Genomic DNA, 18,803 nt, shown 5'->3' with positions numbered 1-18,803 from the left:
GCACTAAAGCATCAGCTGAAAAGAGCCTGATGCTTTTTCATGTGGCTAGACTTTGAAGAACGTTAATGAATTTTCAATTAAAAACCCAAGACAAGAAAATGTTGCTTAGTCAAACGACTTCTGGGAGAAGAGGCCACCAGACGGGGTACATTGTTGTCCTGTTTTGTTTATTATAACTGCTTGATATATGAGAGCCCTGCAGGTGCATTCCTGCTGCGCAAGTATTTTCCGCTTCTATCGTCAGGTGGCCAGAAATCCAACCCTGCTTGCCTCATTGTGCAAAGCGTGGCAGAGAGGACAGGAAGAATATTTCAGTGCTCTGGATATTTCAGCAGTTTAAGTTTTTGAACGAACACTTTGCATCTTTGGTAGCTTTGCCAAAGAATCAATTTCGAGTACTTTTCAAAAAAGCAATTTGGTGGCACTTCAAAATAAATAAGTACGTTCCTGGGCTTTTTTCCAATCATAAATGCAGTTAATTTGGGGGTTAACAACCTCAACTTCAGCATCACTGGGCTTGAAACTGTGTCCCAAACTTGTGAGCAACCCAAATCTTCTTAAAGGCGAGATCACGACCAGAGCATGATTTCATTTACAAGTCCTAACATAAACTGGAACGTCTCTACAAACACCAAGCAAAAATACTTTTATTTGAAAGAATTGGGTTTTTCATTTATGCTCATAGTTTTTAACCACACAGATTTCTTTGGTTTAATGTCATAAGAACATCAGAAGTTGCCTTATCCCAGGTCATAGAATCATGGAATTCTACAGTTGGAAAGGACCCAAGGATTATATAGTCCAGTTTTTCAACCTTTCTACATATCCTTTGACCAACTGCATTCTTTCTTTCTTTTTAAATAAATTTTTATTAAATTTTCCACCGTAATAACACAAACCACAAAGCAAAATGATACACAAAAACAGAAAAGGAAAAAAAGAGAAAAAAAGGGGGGGAGAAAGGGGGGAAAGGGGGGGGACAATAAACAAATAGACAATAATAACAAACTTAATTCTTCACAAATCCAACTTTTTAAACATCTTAATTGACTTCCTCAAATCCCTCCCTTCTGTGTTTCCTTGTAATTTAAAAGTAACAGCTTTCCAATATCATTATTAAACTAAAACAATTTCCAATTATAGTCATCTTATTCACTTTTCTTGACATTCTGAATCCCACTTATTTAATTATAACTTAATTTGTCCTAGGCCTATTTGTTTCTTTCAAGTAATTTCTAATTTTTTATATTACAATATTTGTTCAAATGTCCTTGAATTTCCTCCAGTCACGGATTCTTCCAGTCAGGTAAGCTAGCTCCGAAAAGTACATCATCTTCATCTGCCAATCTTCCACTGTTGGTAGTTCTTGTGTTTTCCAATTTTTAGCAAGTAATATTAGAGTGGCTGTTGTGGCATACAAAAATAATTTAACATCTTTCTTGGGCAATTCTAAACCTGTGACCAACTGCATTCTTCCTGTGGCACTCTTGTGGGGCTCAGGAGCCCAGTGATGTCACCCCTTGCCTGCAGAGCTGGCAGCCTCGCCAATATGGCGATTGAGACTGCAACCTTGGTGTTATCAGCCCCATACTCTAACCAACTGAGCTACCATCCATCTAGTCCAGTACTGACTAGCAGTGGCTTTCCAGGATTACAGACAAGGTTCTCTCCCTGCCTATCTGTAGATGCCAGGGGTTGAAATTGGGGACTTTCTGCATGCAAGGCAGATGTCCTACCACCAAGGCACAGTCCTTCCCTAATGTCACTTTGCTACAAGTTTCTTGAAATACAAGTATTTCAGTGGCAGCGGTGGGAAATCATGTCTATATTGCTCTTAAGTGCAGGCACCTAGGGCAAAACAAATGTGCAAGTGAGCACTGCAAGTAAATCTTGATACCGAAGCCCTTTCAGAGTAGTGTTTGATGCCCTCATATTTCCATTTCTGCAATACAACCATGGAACAAGTTATACAGAGGCAATTCGACTGAACCCAACCACAAGGCATCTCCCAACTAGTCATGCAAGGTGGTTGCTTCAGGCAGAAGTACACTGCTCCCACATCATCACAAGCTCACCTAAGCAGAGGCTGGAGGTGCTGCATCCTGTGCTGTGGCAAGCAGTTACTTTGCAGAGATTGTCATGAGCTGCTGCAGGCTCAAAATGAAAAGAGGCCATTGCCTGTTCAGGTTGTCTTTGTGCACACATTTGTATTACAAGTAGGTTATGCTGTTTCAAGTTAGAGTCCCTTCAGGGATAAGGCAGTAAATATTTACTCTTGTCCATCTTGCAACTAGTAGCAAGACACAACTTTATCCCTAGTATGTCTTGTCCATGGAAGATACAGTGTGAAGAGGAAAGCCTAAAATAAATACTAGCCATAGGATAGCAAGATTAAAGCATGTAGGGCCTCACCTGAAGCCCAATTTAACTGAAGTTAATAATAGTTGGAGGGTTTTAAGGCTGCAGTTCTCCTTTGTTATTCCCCAGTGTATGATTGGGAACCAGCAGCAAGGTTTACACTGAAAGCAATTCATTTATACCTGCCAACCTAACCCAGTGCTCTCGATGTTTTGAGACTACAGCTCAAACCAGCATAGGAAGGCTGTTTTATATGGCTTGTTGTACGGCAATTGCCCACCTCAAAGTAGCAAGGCATTTGAAATGAGAGTTTCGAACAGTTTCTTATATGGCTCTTGGAGTGGCAAGTTGCAGTTCGAAGTGTCAAAACCTTTGGGATTTAAGTAGCTTGCTGGATTCTAGTCATATTAATGAAATTAAGAGTCAACTACTGAAAATTGCCCAAATCACATGTACTCTTTATCTTCCACTCTTTAAGACTATAGGAGCACCGCAACCAGTCATTAAGCATCTCTTTACCATTGCAAGAATCATAGTGCTGCTGCATTTATCAAACTGGGTTGGCATCTGAACTATAGCATGCTTTGGTTCTCACTATGAAAAGTGGCAAATTAAGGAGGGCAATGCACACTGAAGGACTTCTCACTCTTTAAAAAATACACTGTGCAGCTTAAAAAAAACCTGTGTATTTTCACCAGAGCTTCAGTGTGCAGTATGTGCTTTCTTCTGTGGGAGAAATAATGGAAGATGATAATAGTAAGTCTACAAAAGCATTAACTGAAGTACCCATTCTATTTTCATAATGAAAATACTGAAGAGACTGCAAGTTAATTAGATAAGTGTTAAATATGCATAAACAGAAATCCTCCCTAAACGCCATTTTCCAAACAAAGTATTTATCATGGGAGCTCTCAATTTGAAGTCATTTTTCTATGGAAAACAGAATGGTAATCTTGCAATTTTAAAAAGCAAGCCATTTTAACACCAGGCAGACACACTGATGTTGTATTTCATACAAAATAGTAAACAGTGCCATCTGCTGGTTGACCTTTCCGTGCATTTAATCTTCTACCTACCAAAATCATGTTTGATATCAAATTAAGTTTTAATATGAGGTTTTTGGCCAGAACCCAAAGAGCATCTGAAGTTAATGAAAGGGGCTTTTACTACGATGGTGGAATTTTTTTACTTTTCCCCTTCACAGATGCCTAATCTGCAAGTCAGGGCTTCCCACACTGTGGTTCATGGACCACAAGGAATCATAGAATTGTAGTCACCTTCATTCTGGTAGTCCATTGTGTGTCGGTGAACTTGTAAGCATGCCTTACATTACATTAGAAATTTGCCCGAGACAAATTAAAGAGAGTAGAAGTCAATAATTGTGGCAGCACAATCTGTGTACCACAGTGAAAATGCACATGCTTGAGACATATTGCTTTAAATTGTAGGTTGGGGAGCCTCCCATACAAAAAAACCACACCTCATAGAAAACTAGTGTGGCTAAGCTTTTAGCCTTCTTTTCAACAACTATTTTGCTAAATGTAGGACATTATATTGCAGAAAGAAATATTCAACCATGTGAGTCCCCACTAGAGGGAAAGTTTTCAAGATTCCCTGCCGTCTAGAAGCTTCTACCACGGTAACATCCAGTTTGCCCACTCCAGTTTACAACTCAAACCAGTGTAAGTCATCCTTACCTGAAAGCAAATGCCACACTGGTAACACCTGAACACTGCTTCCCAGCCACTGAACAACAGACCAAGTCTGGTGCGGGGAAACTACTGTGCAGAAACTTGGGAGCCAGACGAATTATCAAGCACACATGGAACATTTCAGTCAATTCGTATCTTAATGCAAGTACAGGGTGAGTCCTTTAAAAGAGGCCTCGTGGATACAGAGTACACATGTTCCATGGGGCCTCTTTTAAAAGACTCACCCTAACAAGGCAATCCACTCAAACACATTGCCCTTGCCTTATTAGAAGCTGTATTCAAGAACGTATGAGAGATTTGTGTATGTGCTTGTATTACTCATCGGGGGTGGGGGTCAACCTGCAATATACTGCCTGTATTTTAAAACACTTGTATATGGTTTTGCCTTTTAAACACCAATTAAAGCTCTGTAGAACTGCTCTGCTTTGATCAATTTTCTGTTTTTATATTTATTCTAAAGTTTTACCACACAAATTCTTAGGAAAATGTAACCTATGGCTGCAGACTGCATAACGTGGAACATGGAAAAGCAAAGAAAATATGTATGTTTGTATGCATGTGTGTGATCGCTCTGTCTGGGAGCAGGGGCATGGCTCAGGAGAGTATAGTGGTACCTCAGGTTAAGTACTTAATTCGTTCCAGAGGTCCGTACTTAACCTGAAACTGTTCTTAACCTGAAGCACCACTTTAGCTAATGGGGCCTCCTCCTGCTGCCGCGCCGCAGGAGCCCAATTTCTGTTCTCATCCTGAAGCAAAGTTCTTAACCTGAAGCACTATTTCTGGGTTAGCGGAGTCTGTAACCTGAAGCGTACGTAACCCGAGGTACCACTGTAAAGAGAACAACTAGAGGGTGATATCTATGGCACTCTCTGAAAATGCTATTTAACTAGAGAAGATACAATGTAACAAAGTATCTGGAGTGAAATCTCCTGTTAGTTTCTAATGGTTGTGGATTTAATCTGCGTCCTCCTTTGAGGACAGAACCACATTTTAACACAAGACAACACACACAGAAGATGTCGGTCTTGCTATTTCATTTAAATAGCAACGTAAATGTGTTTATTGCCGTACAAATAAATCAGCCAAAGCACTTAAGAGCACCAGCATTGCTCTTGTACAGCTCTCATTGATCCAAAGAGCCAAACATAGGAATAGTGCTTACGATTGATTGCACTTTTGACAGTCCAGACAAAATTTCACTTTAGGCATTGGAGTATCTTGAGAGGATTCAGATGTACCTGAATTTCATGTTATACTTCCTTTGGTCTGTTTAAGAGAAATTTAACCAGTTGAACTAGAATTTCATCATTAAATCCTTTCACATTGTTTTCTTCGATTGCTTCGTACAGCGGCCTACTTTCAGTTCCCCAGCAAATATTCTTTCTTGGGTTATTTTTATCAGAATCAGCAGATAGAGCCAAGGTATTCAACTGGTAACAAAAGAAGCTGAAGTATCTTCCGTCGGTAATCACAGCCTGCGATACAAAAGGCCGGGTCACATCTGCTTCACTCCAGAATCCTGGGAGAGAGGGGAGGAAAAAAGCAGCAGCTAAACAAAAGCATTTTTCTATCAACAACCAAAAAAAGCAGCAAGCCTTTAAAAGCAAAGTCATTGCAGATCCATTGTAAAAGGTTGCATATTTTAATAGCTCACTAGCTTTTCCCATCCTGGTGCCTTCCGGATGTTCTGGACAGCTTCTGCCATCTACTGGTCTTTGCTGGCTGGGGCTGATGAGAACTGCAGTGCAAAACATCTGGAGGGCACCAGGTTGAGGAAGGCTGGTTTAGAGCTCCAACTTTGCAGTCAGTCATGCAACTTACAACAACGAGGAAGGGCCCCTAGAGAGGAAATAGCCTGAATAAAACACCTTATGTCTGGCAAGAACCAAGAGTCAGCCAGAGACTTGTGTGACATGGTTTCTAAAGCGGCAAAAGCACAAACTAAGAGCTATACAGGTAAGGAAAAGGTAAAGGACCCCTGGATTGTTAAGTCCAGTGAAAGGTGACTATGGGGTGCAGCGCTTATCTTGCCTTCAGACCAAGGGAGCTGGAGTTTGTCTGCAGACAGCTTCTGGGTAATGTGGCCAGCATGACTAAACTGCTTCTGGTGCAACAGAACACTGTGACGGAAGCCAGAATGCACAGAAATGCCGTTTACCTTCCCATCACAGTGGTATCTATTTATCTACTTGCACTGGCATGCTTTCAAACTGCTAGGTTGGCAGGAGCTGGGACAGAGCAATCGGAGCTCACCCCGTCACAGGGATTCGAACTGGCAACCTTCTGGTCGGCAAGCCTAAGAGGCTCACTGGTTTAGACCACAACGCCACCCATGTCCCTGTTTCTAACATAGCACTCCCTCAACCATACAAGATATTCCCCATTCTACAAGGGGTCATAGCTGCTCACAGATCAACACCCTTCACCTCCTCAATCTGCAAGACCATGCCAACAACTTTTTCATGGATTTCAAGTGCAGATACTAGCCCCACCTCACTTCCCCCCACACACTGGGTTTATCTGTTCCACCCCAGCCTTTCTGTATTGAGTGGAAAGGCCTGAAGGCAGTTTGCAAGCATGTTCAGTTAAGCACATATACAATATCCCAAGCAAGCATGAACCATGTATGATTAGAGGTCCTAGTCACAATGAGACTTGCTACCATGTTCATCAAAAGTATTTACAAGCCTCTTTCAGATCTTCCAGTTCAAGATGAGAAGGCCAAGTGCAGAGTGGACATGCCTAATGCTCACATACTCACTCCACATTCACATATTCTTTAGAATGCATTAATAAGGCTAAGATAAATCACATGGCTGTATCATCTTCTAAAAGTTATATTTGTGAGCTTGCTATTTACCTTATCTTGCAACACTGGCTATCATCTTTAACTATTGACCTACCTTGGTACATTGCTTGGGCTCCAGTCCAAGCAAAAAGACTTGCAATTGCGTTAGCACGGCAAGGAACTTCAACCTGATCGAAGAGATTCATTTTTATAAGCCTGTCCCTTTTCAGCCTGTCGGGAATTAAATGAAACTGCGTATGTCCATAGGCACATGGATCTGCTACATTTGATCCTAAATCCCGCAAGAGAAAGAATTGTTTTAGATTTTAGCACGTAGAATGCTTAGATAAAAATACCAATTCATCCAATAACAGATTTCTTAGCTGTTTTATCTTCAAATTTCTTAACAATATAGTGATGCTGACAGGTATGTTTTTTAAAAAATTAATTTAAATATGAACACAATGCCATACAAAATGCAGCTGTTTTATATCCCTTGCAGACAAATACAGTATGTATAGATGGTCAGGTCATGCATCCATAGCAGAGACCAGAGGACGAATGACAGCTGGAAGGAGCGCAGAGACAAAACTCCATGGTGCATCTGCAACAGCACAACAGGATGCCTTTATCTGTCCCAGCTGCAATAAAACAGGTCTCTCCCATATCAGTCTCTACAGCCTCAGCAGGTGCTGTAACCTTCCAACCGTCTGACTTCACTCCCAAAGGTGCACTCCTCCATTGTCTCCCCAAGACAGACTGATGCCAACTAACAAGCCTTTTAGATAAAGATTGTGAACCTTTAGAAATATCTAATATCTACTTCAAACAAGGAGTAAATTTAAAGTGCATAGGCCATTCTGAAATCAGGAGTGCACTGGCTTAGCACGTTATGCCAATATAAGTGTCACAGCTATAATTTGTTCCAAAAAAACCCAACAAGATTAGGCATCCTAATCCAACAAAGTATAAAACTTATCAAGAAAAATATTTTACCATAGTAGCAAAGTGAACTACACAATGAACTGCATGCCGGAAAATTCATAGTTTAAATGCCAACTCAACTTCAACATTGCTATGTGTATTATGAAAGCCACTGTTATTTCAGCCAGTTGACCCCAATGTATAATGTCAGGATAACAGTGGCCCAGTTGAGATATTGACCATATGGTTTAATACAACATATGGAAAGCAAATTGAAAGGTTATCTGCAAATGCCTAATATTATGAGTTGCTAATATAATGAGTTGCTGAAGTCCTCTTGCAAAGTGATTTATTTTGTTAAAAAAATAAACATGAAAACACTGAAAAGAATGGCATGAATTATATTTTGTTCATATTGAATTACAGCATCAAGACATGTTAAAGTATTATGCATCTGAAGTATATGTCTACAAATTCATTGAGTAGAGACTTTAGAGATTAGCGTTCTGATGTGGCAGTCTTACCTATAAATATTTTATTATCGTACTGTCGTTTGAACATTGGAAGCTTGTCAGGCAAGACATTAATAACAGGAATATCTCCAGGAGCCACATAGTCCAGGGGCACAAACTTAAGGGGAGAAAAAAGAAAACCGGTTCAATAAACTGATATATAATCACCCAGTATTATGCATTTATTTTTAAAAAAATGCCCTGCTTTACACCACTTCTGCTTACAAAAAATAAAAACATACAAAATTTAAAACATACATTAAACCATTATTTTAAAAAAACAATTATAACATAATTATTATTAATGATAAGAGGGTGCTCTCACTATTGACCTCTTAAATATTTGACCTAAATTACAATGCAATTTGTAATTTACCACTAGCATGATTGTCTAAGGGGAGATGTAATTCTCCCAAATGATTTCACAATGCTATGACGACAGGAGACATAGTGGGTTACTACTGTGTCCAAACCAGGCTCATGGTTTGCCTTGCTCCAAACCAACCATGAGCTGTAGCCAAGGTTTGTTCTTGGCCTACCGCTCACAGCTTATTTAGGGGAGACAAACCACAGCATAGACCTACACCCATGCTTTCCCCTACCTTTTAATTCCCTTGTTCTCACTGACTGAGGTGCTGCTACTGCTTCAATGAAACTGAGATATGAAAGCAAGGAGCTAAATGGCACCTTAAACCTAGGTTATGGGCGCGACAACGGAATAGGTGCACTTTTTAATAACAATACAAAGCTGAAAATGAATGAGTTGCAGCTAAAATATTATGCTCGTTTTTCACATGGGTCTAGTCCTTCCCCTTCCCACCCCGCTAATATTCTTAAGAAGATATCTTTTCCAGTCTTCAGAGAATAGCTGCAAGTGGGGAAGCAGAAAAAGGTCCTCCTTTCCTTCCACTCTGCAGTTTTAATCTGAAATCTTAGCTGCAGTACAGTCATACCTCATGTTACGTTTGCTTCGGGTTGAGCGTTTTCAGGTTGCATCCCGCAGCGACCCGGAAGTACTGGAAAGGGTTACTTCCGGGTTTCGCCGCTTGCACATGCACAGAATGACATCACGCGCATGCGCAACAGCGGTGAATCGTGACCCGTGCACGCGCAGATTGTGTTCTGCTCATGTTGCGAATGGGCCTCCGGAACGGATCCTGTTCACAACCAGAGGTACCACTGTACTGTGCCCAGAGTTCAGAAGCTGCTCGTGCTAATGACATTCCCTGTCACAAAATGCACCTAAAACAATGAGAGTTTCGAACACTGTACTGCTTCATACCACTCAACTCACTTTACAACAGGTTTCGCCACCTAGCCAATCAATATGACTTGAAAATAAAAAAGGCTCCTATGAATCCAAAGGGGAGGTTATCCATAGTATATCAACATCTCATTCATTCTGGATTCCCCCTCTCCCTCACAGTCCTCTGAGTACCCATAAAATATTTTCTGGAGGGTTGGGGAGCCTCTACAGCAGATTTGGGAAGCATGAGGAAGGTGCATGGGAGAAAGGGAGAGTCCGCTTGTATAATGTTGAATGTTGCAGAAGTACCAGCCCTTGGGGGGGGGTGCACAATGTATCTTTGCATGAGCCATCAATTTCCTTCCATTCAGATGACACACCCAAATCAATGAGTTATGAAAAAACACAGGGGGGTGAGGTTTTCTGAGGATAAGCAGTTATTACTGCTATACACTTTCCAGTTTTAATTTGGAAAAAATAATGTGCCCTAGTTAACAAGCATTTTGGGGAAATTGTGCTATAGTCTAATTTCTTCATAACAAGGGCTATTTCACCCAACACATATTCAATTTAATTAAACTGTAGACTTCAAAATGTAGTATATAATAGAAGAGCTCTATGTAGGGGTCAATACTCGCCCCTGAAGTAACCAGAAATAGCAAATCCATTAATCTTTATGAAACTGGACTTCATACCTCTGAAAGCTGTTTTTGTATACGAATCTGACAGTGAGGTTTATCATCAATCTGAAATCTCAGTGGGTCAATTCTACCCTTTCGATGTCCACGAGGAACCACTGTCTCACCACGCAGCCAATAGAAATTTACTTCTGGTTTGAGGTCTGAAATAACAAGAGTGTCTTTAATGCCTCCTGCAGTCAAGAGCCCACCAGAGATATTAAACATGCCTGTAGTCAAGGATGTATGCATGACCACATAGCAATTTTTGTGCACACATACATGCTGAATATCTGTGCACACTTCTGAACCTTAATATGTGAAAAATCACAGTAAATCAGTTAAATGAGGAACAACTACAACTGATGGAAGCTGTAGGAGAAGTACTTTCAACACTAGAAGCACCTATACTAGACAATGCTAGATAAATGTCGCCAACGAAACAGAAGCTACTTGGAATTATGTATGGTGTCCATCTCTGATCTGTACAAGAAGGGGATTTTATGCATCTCTATGCTTCACAAATTATTTGCTATGCATGTGTGTAACTGATTAAAAGTATAACACCTCCCCCCCCCAAACACACATTCCTCCTTAGTGCACACGTTGCTAGGGATCATGACTAGATTATTATTATTACATTTGTGAGTCACTTTATCTTACCCAATGCAACTTACAACCAAACAAATGATAAAACCCTGCATGGGTACATTAAAACCAAGGAGGGAAAGAAATACATTGATGGGATATACCTGGAAGCTGTAAACCGGCTCCCTCGGCCAATAAAACGAGATGCGCGCCGCAACCCCAGAGTCGGTCATGACTGGACCTAATGGTCAGGGGTCCTTTTACCTTTAATAGCTATTAATGATAAATTAACATGTGCCATTAAGGTAAGACGGGGAATATGCAGGAGAAATGACTTTGTGGAGATATGGAAGGTGTTTGTAGAACGGAAAGAGGTCAAACCATCACAAGAGATATTAAAATTTTGGAAGGTTGGATAGCTACAATGGAATTGTTTCGCTGGTGGGATGCACATTTTTATTCTTATTTTTTTATTATTATTGTCAAAAGGAAAAGAAAAGAAATGCATTGAATACATCTCACCCACTTCTAAAAGGACAAAAATGGTTAAAGGGAAAAGGCCTGGTTCTATAGGAAAGGTTTTTGCCTGGCACCTATATAAAGAAATTGACAGAAACCCCCTTCCATTTTTTTTTGATTCCTGGAAGCCAACAGCTCAGACTACTCGAATACCTTCCTCTCACCCCTCTTTCTCTCTCTCACACACACACACATGCACACGTGTTCCACTGCCACCCGCCTCGCGCTTACACACACGCACCCAGGGCCGAGGAGGAGCCGAGCACCGGGTTGGCGCTGGCCAGTCGTGTCGTCAGGCTGAGCGCCAGCTGCGTGAGGAAAGGCGACGGCCCCTGCTCGATGGCGCGGAAGAGAAAGGGGCGCCGCTTGCGCTGGTAGAAGTGCTCCTGGAGCAGCGCGTCGCACACCGCGGAGCGCAGCTCGGCCAGGTCCCAGCCACCTCCTTCCCCTTCTGCTGCTGCCGCCGCCGCCGCCACGGGGCCGGGCAGCCCCGGCACGAAGACCGTCTTGGTGTAGTCCTGGTACCAGCGGTCCGCGTTCACGGCCCACGTCTGCGGGTAGACCACGTACTTGCGCCGCTGCCGCTTCCCGTAGATGCGCAGCTTCTCCTCCACCGAGGGCGCGTCGTGGATCTCCTGGTAGAAGCGCTCCCGGCGGCGCTGCTTGGCCGCCTTGCTCTTCGCCGTCAGCGACGCCACCACCGGAGGGTAAAGCGACGGGGCGGCGGCGGCTGGGAGAGGATTCGGCACCGGCGGCGCCGCCGCCGAGGGGCCCGCGTGGAGCCACCGCCGCGGCCAACCGTCGCGCAGCAACCGCAGCCCCCTGGACGCCGCCATCTTGCCCGCGAGAAACGGGAAAAGGGGAGAGAAGCGGGGAGGGCCGCTTCCGGGCGGGCGAGTCGGGAGACGCGGTTGGGTGAGCGTCCCTCACGTGACCCGCAGAGAAACGGCAACCAGCACGCTCCCCCGAGGCTCGGCGGGAGAGAGGGGCGGTGTCCGGCAACTGCGCATGCTCGTTGTCTTTATACGGACGCGTCTGGGATTGGAGCCTCAGCGGCGCCATACAATTCCATCGGGGTTATATTTGTATGCCGCCTTTTCCATTTCTATGACCACGCTCGAGGTGGCTTGCAGCATGTAATAAAAGATTTGATCACATTTAATAAATGAAACATTATTTAGATGTGTTTGTGGAGAGGGGAGGGTTTTTTAATTGGATTACTCTTGTTTTTATTATGTATTTTGTGTCCTCGTTTTGTATTTTTATGTTGTGGGTCGCCCTGTGGTCTTCCGGGGAAGGGCGGTTTGCAAATTTAGTAAATAATAAAACAACCACCACCATTGATTTACATGGCTGCAAACTGCAACAAAATTAGCCATAAACAAAGAAAACACATCAAAAAAGGGTATGCAAGGAAAACAAACCCATTTCCACGTAAATCATTAAAAAATAAAGATATATGAAAGGAAAATGCCCCACCCCACTCCACACCTGCACCAGTGGTTGCTGTGGCATTACCAGTAGCTAGAGGCAGGTGCTAGGAAAATACATAGAATTGGTAGGAGCAGTTGGATGTAGGTGAGGCGAGACCAGCTATGTGGCTAGAAGTAGCAGCAGACAGGACACCGAAGGCTTTGCACAATTTCCTGCAGAAGTAGAATCCAGACAAAGTGCCCATCTGTCCAATGGAAGGTCCAAAACTTGAGTTCACAAAGTGATTATTAGATTATGCCTATGGAGTGACTCAGAATATCCTGCCAAGGGGCTGAAGTAAATTGAGGTTTCTGCTCCAGAGGATCCAATCCCATTGCATTTCTTGAGGATTTTAGATGCTACGATCATTTCCAAAGTTAGCTATTCAGGTAACGGTTTTGTTTTTGCATTTGCTAGGTCTGTGTCAGTGGTATCCAGCACTGTGGCATCCAACTTCTCTATCCCCTCTTGAAAATTTGCCGAAGGCCTTACATATGGTATATTATTGCATCACTATTTGAATTCAAAGTGTAGTGCAATAAAATACAGGATAATAAATAAAAGAAGCAATGGAAAGACAATTAAAAATCAGTACAGTTCTCAAACTTAATCCGTTCCGGAAGTCTTTCCAAAACCAATGCGTTCCAAAACCAGGGCACGCTTTCCCATAGAAAGTAATGCAAAATGGATTAATCGGTTCCAGACTTTTAAAAACAACCCCTAAAACAGCAATTTAACATGAATTTTACTATCTTACGAGACCATTGATCCATAAAATGAAAGCAATAAAAAATGTACTGTACTATAAAATAAATAAAAAGTATTGTAGATGATAAAAATTAAAATTTCTTACCTGCACTGATGATAGTCATTGTTTGGATGGGGGGATTTTATCCATTTCCATAGTCACACAATCAATCAGCAGCTGAACTGGGATCCACACAGTCACAAAAACAAATTAACTGAAAAAGCCTCAAAACAAAAAACTCAAAAGAAATAGCAAAAACAAAAGCACCAAATATAAGCTGCAAATATCACCTCAGAGAACTGCAATTGGAAATGGAAGGCTTGAATTACAATGGGGGGGGGGGGGACGACGCAAATTAGCAGTGCAACGGGAAACACGGGGATGCAAATCAGCAGTGCAACAGGAAACATAAGGGGACTCAAAACGGAGCACATTCTACTTCCGAAAAAGAGTTCCAAAACCGGAACACCTACTTCCAGTTTTGCAGCGTTCGGGTTCCAAGTTGTTCGTGAACCAAGCTGTTCGAAAACGAAGGTACCACTGTATGGATATTGAATGCAGCAGACATGCCATCTCCCATCCTTGATCACAAATTTATAGCCGTGTTGTGGACCCCCTGAATAAAGCTTGCAGACCATAGTTTGGAAATACTGGTCTATATTTTATATACACACAGTATATGTCATCTAATGTGGAGTAGTGCTTAGTGTGCTGGACCAGGACATGAGAGATTAGGGTTCAAATTCCCACTAAGCCATGAAGCCCACTAACTGATTTGGTACAAATGACTCTCATCTTAACCTATCTCACAGAGCTGTGAGAATAAAATGGTGGGGGGTGAATTACCTTGAGCTCTTCTTTGGAGAAAAGGCAAAATATAAATGTAATAATAAAAGGCAAAATAATAAAAGGCAAAATATAAATGTAGAGTTGGAAGGGACCACAGTGATCATGTAGTCCAACCCCCTGTGGTGTAGGAATCTTTTGCTCAATCTGGGATTCAAACCCATGACCTTGAGATTAAGAGTCTCATGCTCTACCGACTAAGCTGTTAAACACACACACATATATATGAATGAAATCTAAGCAAAGACTTATGTACACTGTCAGTCATACTCAGAGCAGATCTTTCAAAATCAACGGATTTAAGTACTGTAACTTAAATCCATTGATTTCAATTGGCCTACTCTGAGAATGACTTAGTTGGAGATCATCCAAAGTATTTTAGATGGATTGTAAACCAGTGACCTGAAACACCATCAATTTATATGCCTGGCAGGGGGCCTTTTCCTTTTTGTCATTTCAGTTTGTCACGTTCCCAAACTGAATTATTGCAAATTTAGCAGCAAGTCAGCCTCCAGACGATAATTTAGAATTGTATCTCCTTTCAGCAGGGAAAACTCATTATCTGCTCAAGAAGGGGCTTTGCCATATGAAACCCATGTGGAAAACCCACAATTTTCCTGCACTTGTCCAAATGTATTTCACAGGCATATAAAACATGTCTGACAGGCTCCTATTCCCGTACAGCATATATCAAAACTATAACAAGAAAAAAGAAAAATCATTCCATGTGGTATTATTATATAGAGACCAGGCATCACGGAGTCAGACAAGCTGCAATTTTAATTACACTTATTTGGAAGCAAGTTTCACTGAAACGGATGGGATTTATTTGTTTATTTAGCTCTGATGTGTGTGTTGAGTTCCAATAGACGCTCCTGCAACCTGCCTTTATGACTTGCTTAGACAGCAAATGTGTGACATGCCCAGGGTTTTTTTCAGCCAGAACTCACTGGAACTCAGTTCCAGCACCTCTCAGGTGGGCACCTCTGCCATTCTAAGAGAATGAGGGAGGTGTTCATGGTGAGTTCGGGCACCACTTTTTCTAGAAAAAAAAGGCACTGGGTGTGCCCTTTGCCACTCCCACTGCAATTTCACAAATGAATGTTACTTTGGCATTGCAGGTAGATATACCATTACCATGGTTTAGCAACTAGTATCACTAGCTCATTTTGGGTGGGGAGGGCTGCAAAGCTGATGTCCCCCTCAGAAAATGCACAGTTGCCAAGGACATTGGCTTGGATTCTGAGCGCAAGAAATCTTGGGGGAAGAGGATTTTCCTGTCTTTGTCTCTACTGCACCTCACTTTCTGGAGGATGGCTGCAGAATATAAGAGCTGGCTGAATCAAGCCAATGGCCCGTCGAGTTCTCTAAGTGGCCAGCCAGATGCCTGTGGGTTACCCACAAGCAGCGGAATTTCTTTATTTGGGGAGTAGAAACCCATCTCATTCCTTGAGGATGAACTGGGTGAGGCAAAGCAAAACTTTAAAAGTAAATAGAACCCCCATGAAATTAAAAGACGCCTGCTTCTTGGAAGAAAAGCAATGACAAACCTAGACAGCATCTTAAAAAGCAGAGACATCACCTTGCCAACAAAGGTCCGTATAGTAAAAGCTATGGTTTTCCCAGTAGTGATGTATGGAAGTGAGAGCTGGACCATAAAGAAGGCTGATCGCCGAAGAATTGATGCTTTTGAATTATGGTGCTGGAGGAGACTCTTGAGAGTCCCATGGACTGCAAGAAGTTCAAACGCATCCATTCTGAAGGAAATCAGCCCTGAGTGCTCACTGGAAGGACAGATCGTGAAGCTGAGGCTCCAATACTTTGGCCACCTCATGAGAAGAGAAGACTCCCTGGAAAAGACCCTGATGTTGGGAAAGATGGAGGGCACAAGGAGAAGGGGACAACAGAGGACAAGGTGCTTGGACCATGTTCTCAAGGCTACCAGCATGAGTTTGACCAAGCTGCGGGAGGCGGTGGAGGACAGGGGTGTCTGGCATGCTCTGGTCCATGGGGTCACAAAGAGTCGGACACGACTAAATGACTAAATAACAACAAGAACCCCCCAAACAACAGGCTACTGTTGTAGGAAGTTAATCAGAAGGAGAAGCCCATGGAAAAATATAGGATCACTTTTGTACCAGGAAATGGTTTAACTAGTGTTGAAGCAATGATTCTTCAACATCAACTTCGTTGGACCGGTCATGTTGTGCAGATGCCTGTTGATCGTCTTCCAAAGCAACTACTCTATTCCAAACTTAAAAATGAAAAGCATAATGCTGGTGGTCAACAAAAGAGGTTTAAAGACAGTCTCAAGGCAAATCTTTAAAACTGTAGTATAAACACTGACAACTGGGAAACACTGGCCTGCGAGCGCTCCAGTTGGAGAACAGCCTTTACCAAAGGTGTCATGGGCTTTGAAGAACTCAGGACGCAAGGGAGAAACTTACTAAGAGGAAGGCACGCTTGGCAAATCCACACCGTGATCAACTTCCACCCGGAAACCAATGTCCCCACTGTGGAAGGACGTGTGGATCCAGAACTGGCCTCCACAGTCACTTACGGACTCATTGCTAAAACCGTGTTTATGGAAGACAATCTTACTCGGCTATGAGGGATTGCCAAAGAAGAAGACACTTTTTGACCCATTGCAAATAACAGAAAACAAATATGCAGATCTAAGGCACTAGGTGTCACTGTCTTACCATTTTATAGCAAATAAGTTATCATTATGGTTCTATGTTGCTACCTACGTTTGAGTCTCTGTGTGTGTATAACTGTGACGCTGACAATGGGCTTTTGTTGGCTGGATTATGCTCACTGATGATTTATGTGACAAAATATAAAGCCATGTTTCCTTATTTTGCAGAAGTTGCACTGCCCACAATGCCCTCCAGTCCTCTGCAGCCTCCATGACTGAGCAGATGGGGTACTAGGCTGAAGCCTTTCACACATGTTCAGAATACTGTTCCCAGCAAGTCTGCAGTTATCCTACCGTGCAGGCACAAATGTGCTACAACAAGATGCGCTATGAAAGAGCCAATGTTAACCACTAGCTTGGGCCAAGAGTCACTAAGCAAATTTACCCAGCACCTGGTCTATCACTAGCCACCAAGCCACGCTAGATAAATGCAACTTCCATATAAAGGTAAAGGGACCCCTGACCATTAGGTCCAGTTGTGGCCGACTCTGGGGTTGCGGCACTCATCTCGCTTTATTGGCCAAGGGAGCCAGCGTACAGCTTCCGGGTCATGTGGCCAGCATAACTAAGCCACTTCTGGCGAACCAGAGCAGCACACGGAAACACCATTTACCTTCCCGCCGGAGCGATACCTATTTATCTACTTGCACTTTGATGTGCTTTCGAACTGCTAGGTTGGCAGGAGCAGGGACCGATCAGCGGGAGCTCACCCCGTCGCGGGGATTCGAACTGCCAACTTTCTGATCAGCAAGTCCTAGGCTCTGTGGTTTAACCCACAGCGCCACCCAGGTCCCAACTTCCATATACCATGGCATATAAATAAATACTAAACTAGGCTGGTGGGTCTGGTGGTCAACTGATGGAAGAACTCTTTGTCATCTTCATATCTTGTTTACCAGTGGTTTCCGCTAGTATAAATGGACACCATGTGCTAGCTTACTCCCTGCAAATTACCCCAACTGTACAACAAAGTCACATGCAAAAAATATGATGGACTGCATATAAAAGCCAGTTTGTTGTTGATAATTCCCTGGTGTTGGAAGCACTATACTGAACTATTTAGAGGAGGGATGGAGAACTTTTGGCCCTCCAAATGTTGCTGGACTGCAACTCCCATCAGCTCTTTTGAGCATGACCAATGGTTCGAGCTAAAGTGGAACAAATTGTATATTTGTTGCTCTGTAACGTGACAGGCTGAAATCCAGTGCTCCCATTGAATTTAGGCTTAATTCTGAGCAGACATGTATAGGATTGCCCTGTCAGTCTCATCTTAAGCATTCTCCTAGCTGTGTCAACATGGGTGTTGGCAAAAAATCTGACTGCAGAACTGCTCGGTTGAGATCATTTTCTTATGGGATGGGCGAGAAAGGAGCCACAATTTATATAATTAAAATATCTACGATCTCATTGTCTTTCAGTTAAAATAATGGACAATGTCCATTAATCCCTGCTTTCAATCACACCATCCATCATGCATGTTTTTGCATATACTCATATTTTCTGATCTCATACGTTTGAAACTGGCCAACCATTGATTGCTTATACAGTGGACGCTCAGGTTGCAAACGTGATCCATGCAGGGGAATGAGCTCATGCACTGCTGGCTGAGAGCCAGCAGACAGCAAAAGAGCATCAACAGCAGCATCAAGAGAAGGGATGATGGCTGCGTGACCAGCCCTATTATGAGGTCTCCCACGGTCACAACTACCTACCT

General features: G+C 42.7%; 1 protein-coding gene across 1 annotated transcript; it reads right to left on the bottom strand.

The window, feature by feature from the left end:
• Positions 1-5,087: 5,087 nt before the first annotated feature.
• Positions 5,088-12,183, bottom strand: MRPS30 (mitochondrial ribosomal protein S30). Its single transcript, XM_083576226.1, has 5 exons — positions 11,566-12,183; positions 10,236-10,381; positions 8,307-8,412; positions 6,974-7,150; positions 5,088-5,589 (listed from the first exon to the last, which is right to left on the bottom strand). The coding sequence occupies exons 1-5, from the start codon at positions 12,158-12,160 to the stop codon at positions 5,321-5,323; spliced, it is 1,293 nt and encodes a 430-aa protein (XP_083432352.1). The 5' UTR covers positions 12,161-12,183; the 3' UTR covers positions 5,088-5,320.
• Between the last annotated feature and the right edge of the window lie 6,620 nt (positions 12,184-18,803).

This window comes from Podarcis filfolensis (assembly GCF_964270895.1).
Source record: "Podarcis filfolensis genome assembly, chromosome: 11".
Lineage (NCBI taxonomy): Eukaryota > Metazoa > Chordata > Lepidosauria > Squamata > Lacertidae > Podarcis > Podarcis filfolensis.
Note: the sequence above shows the minus strand (reverse complement) of the source record. Positions and strands in the feature narration are given on the sequence as shown.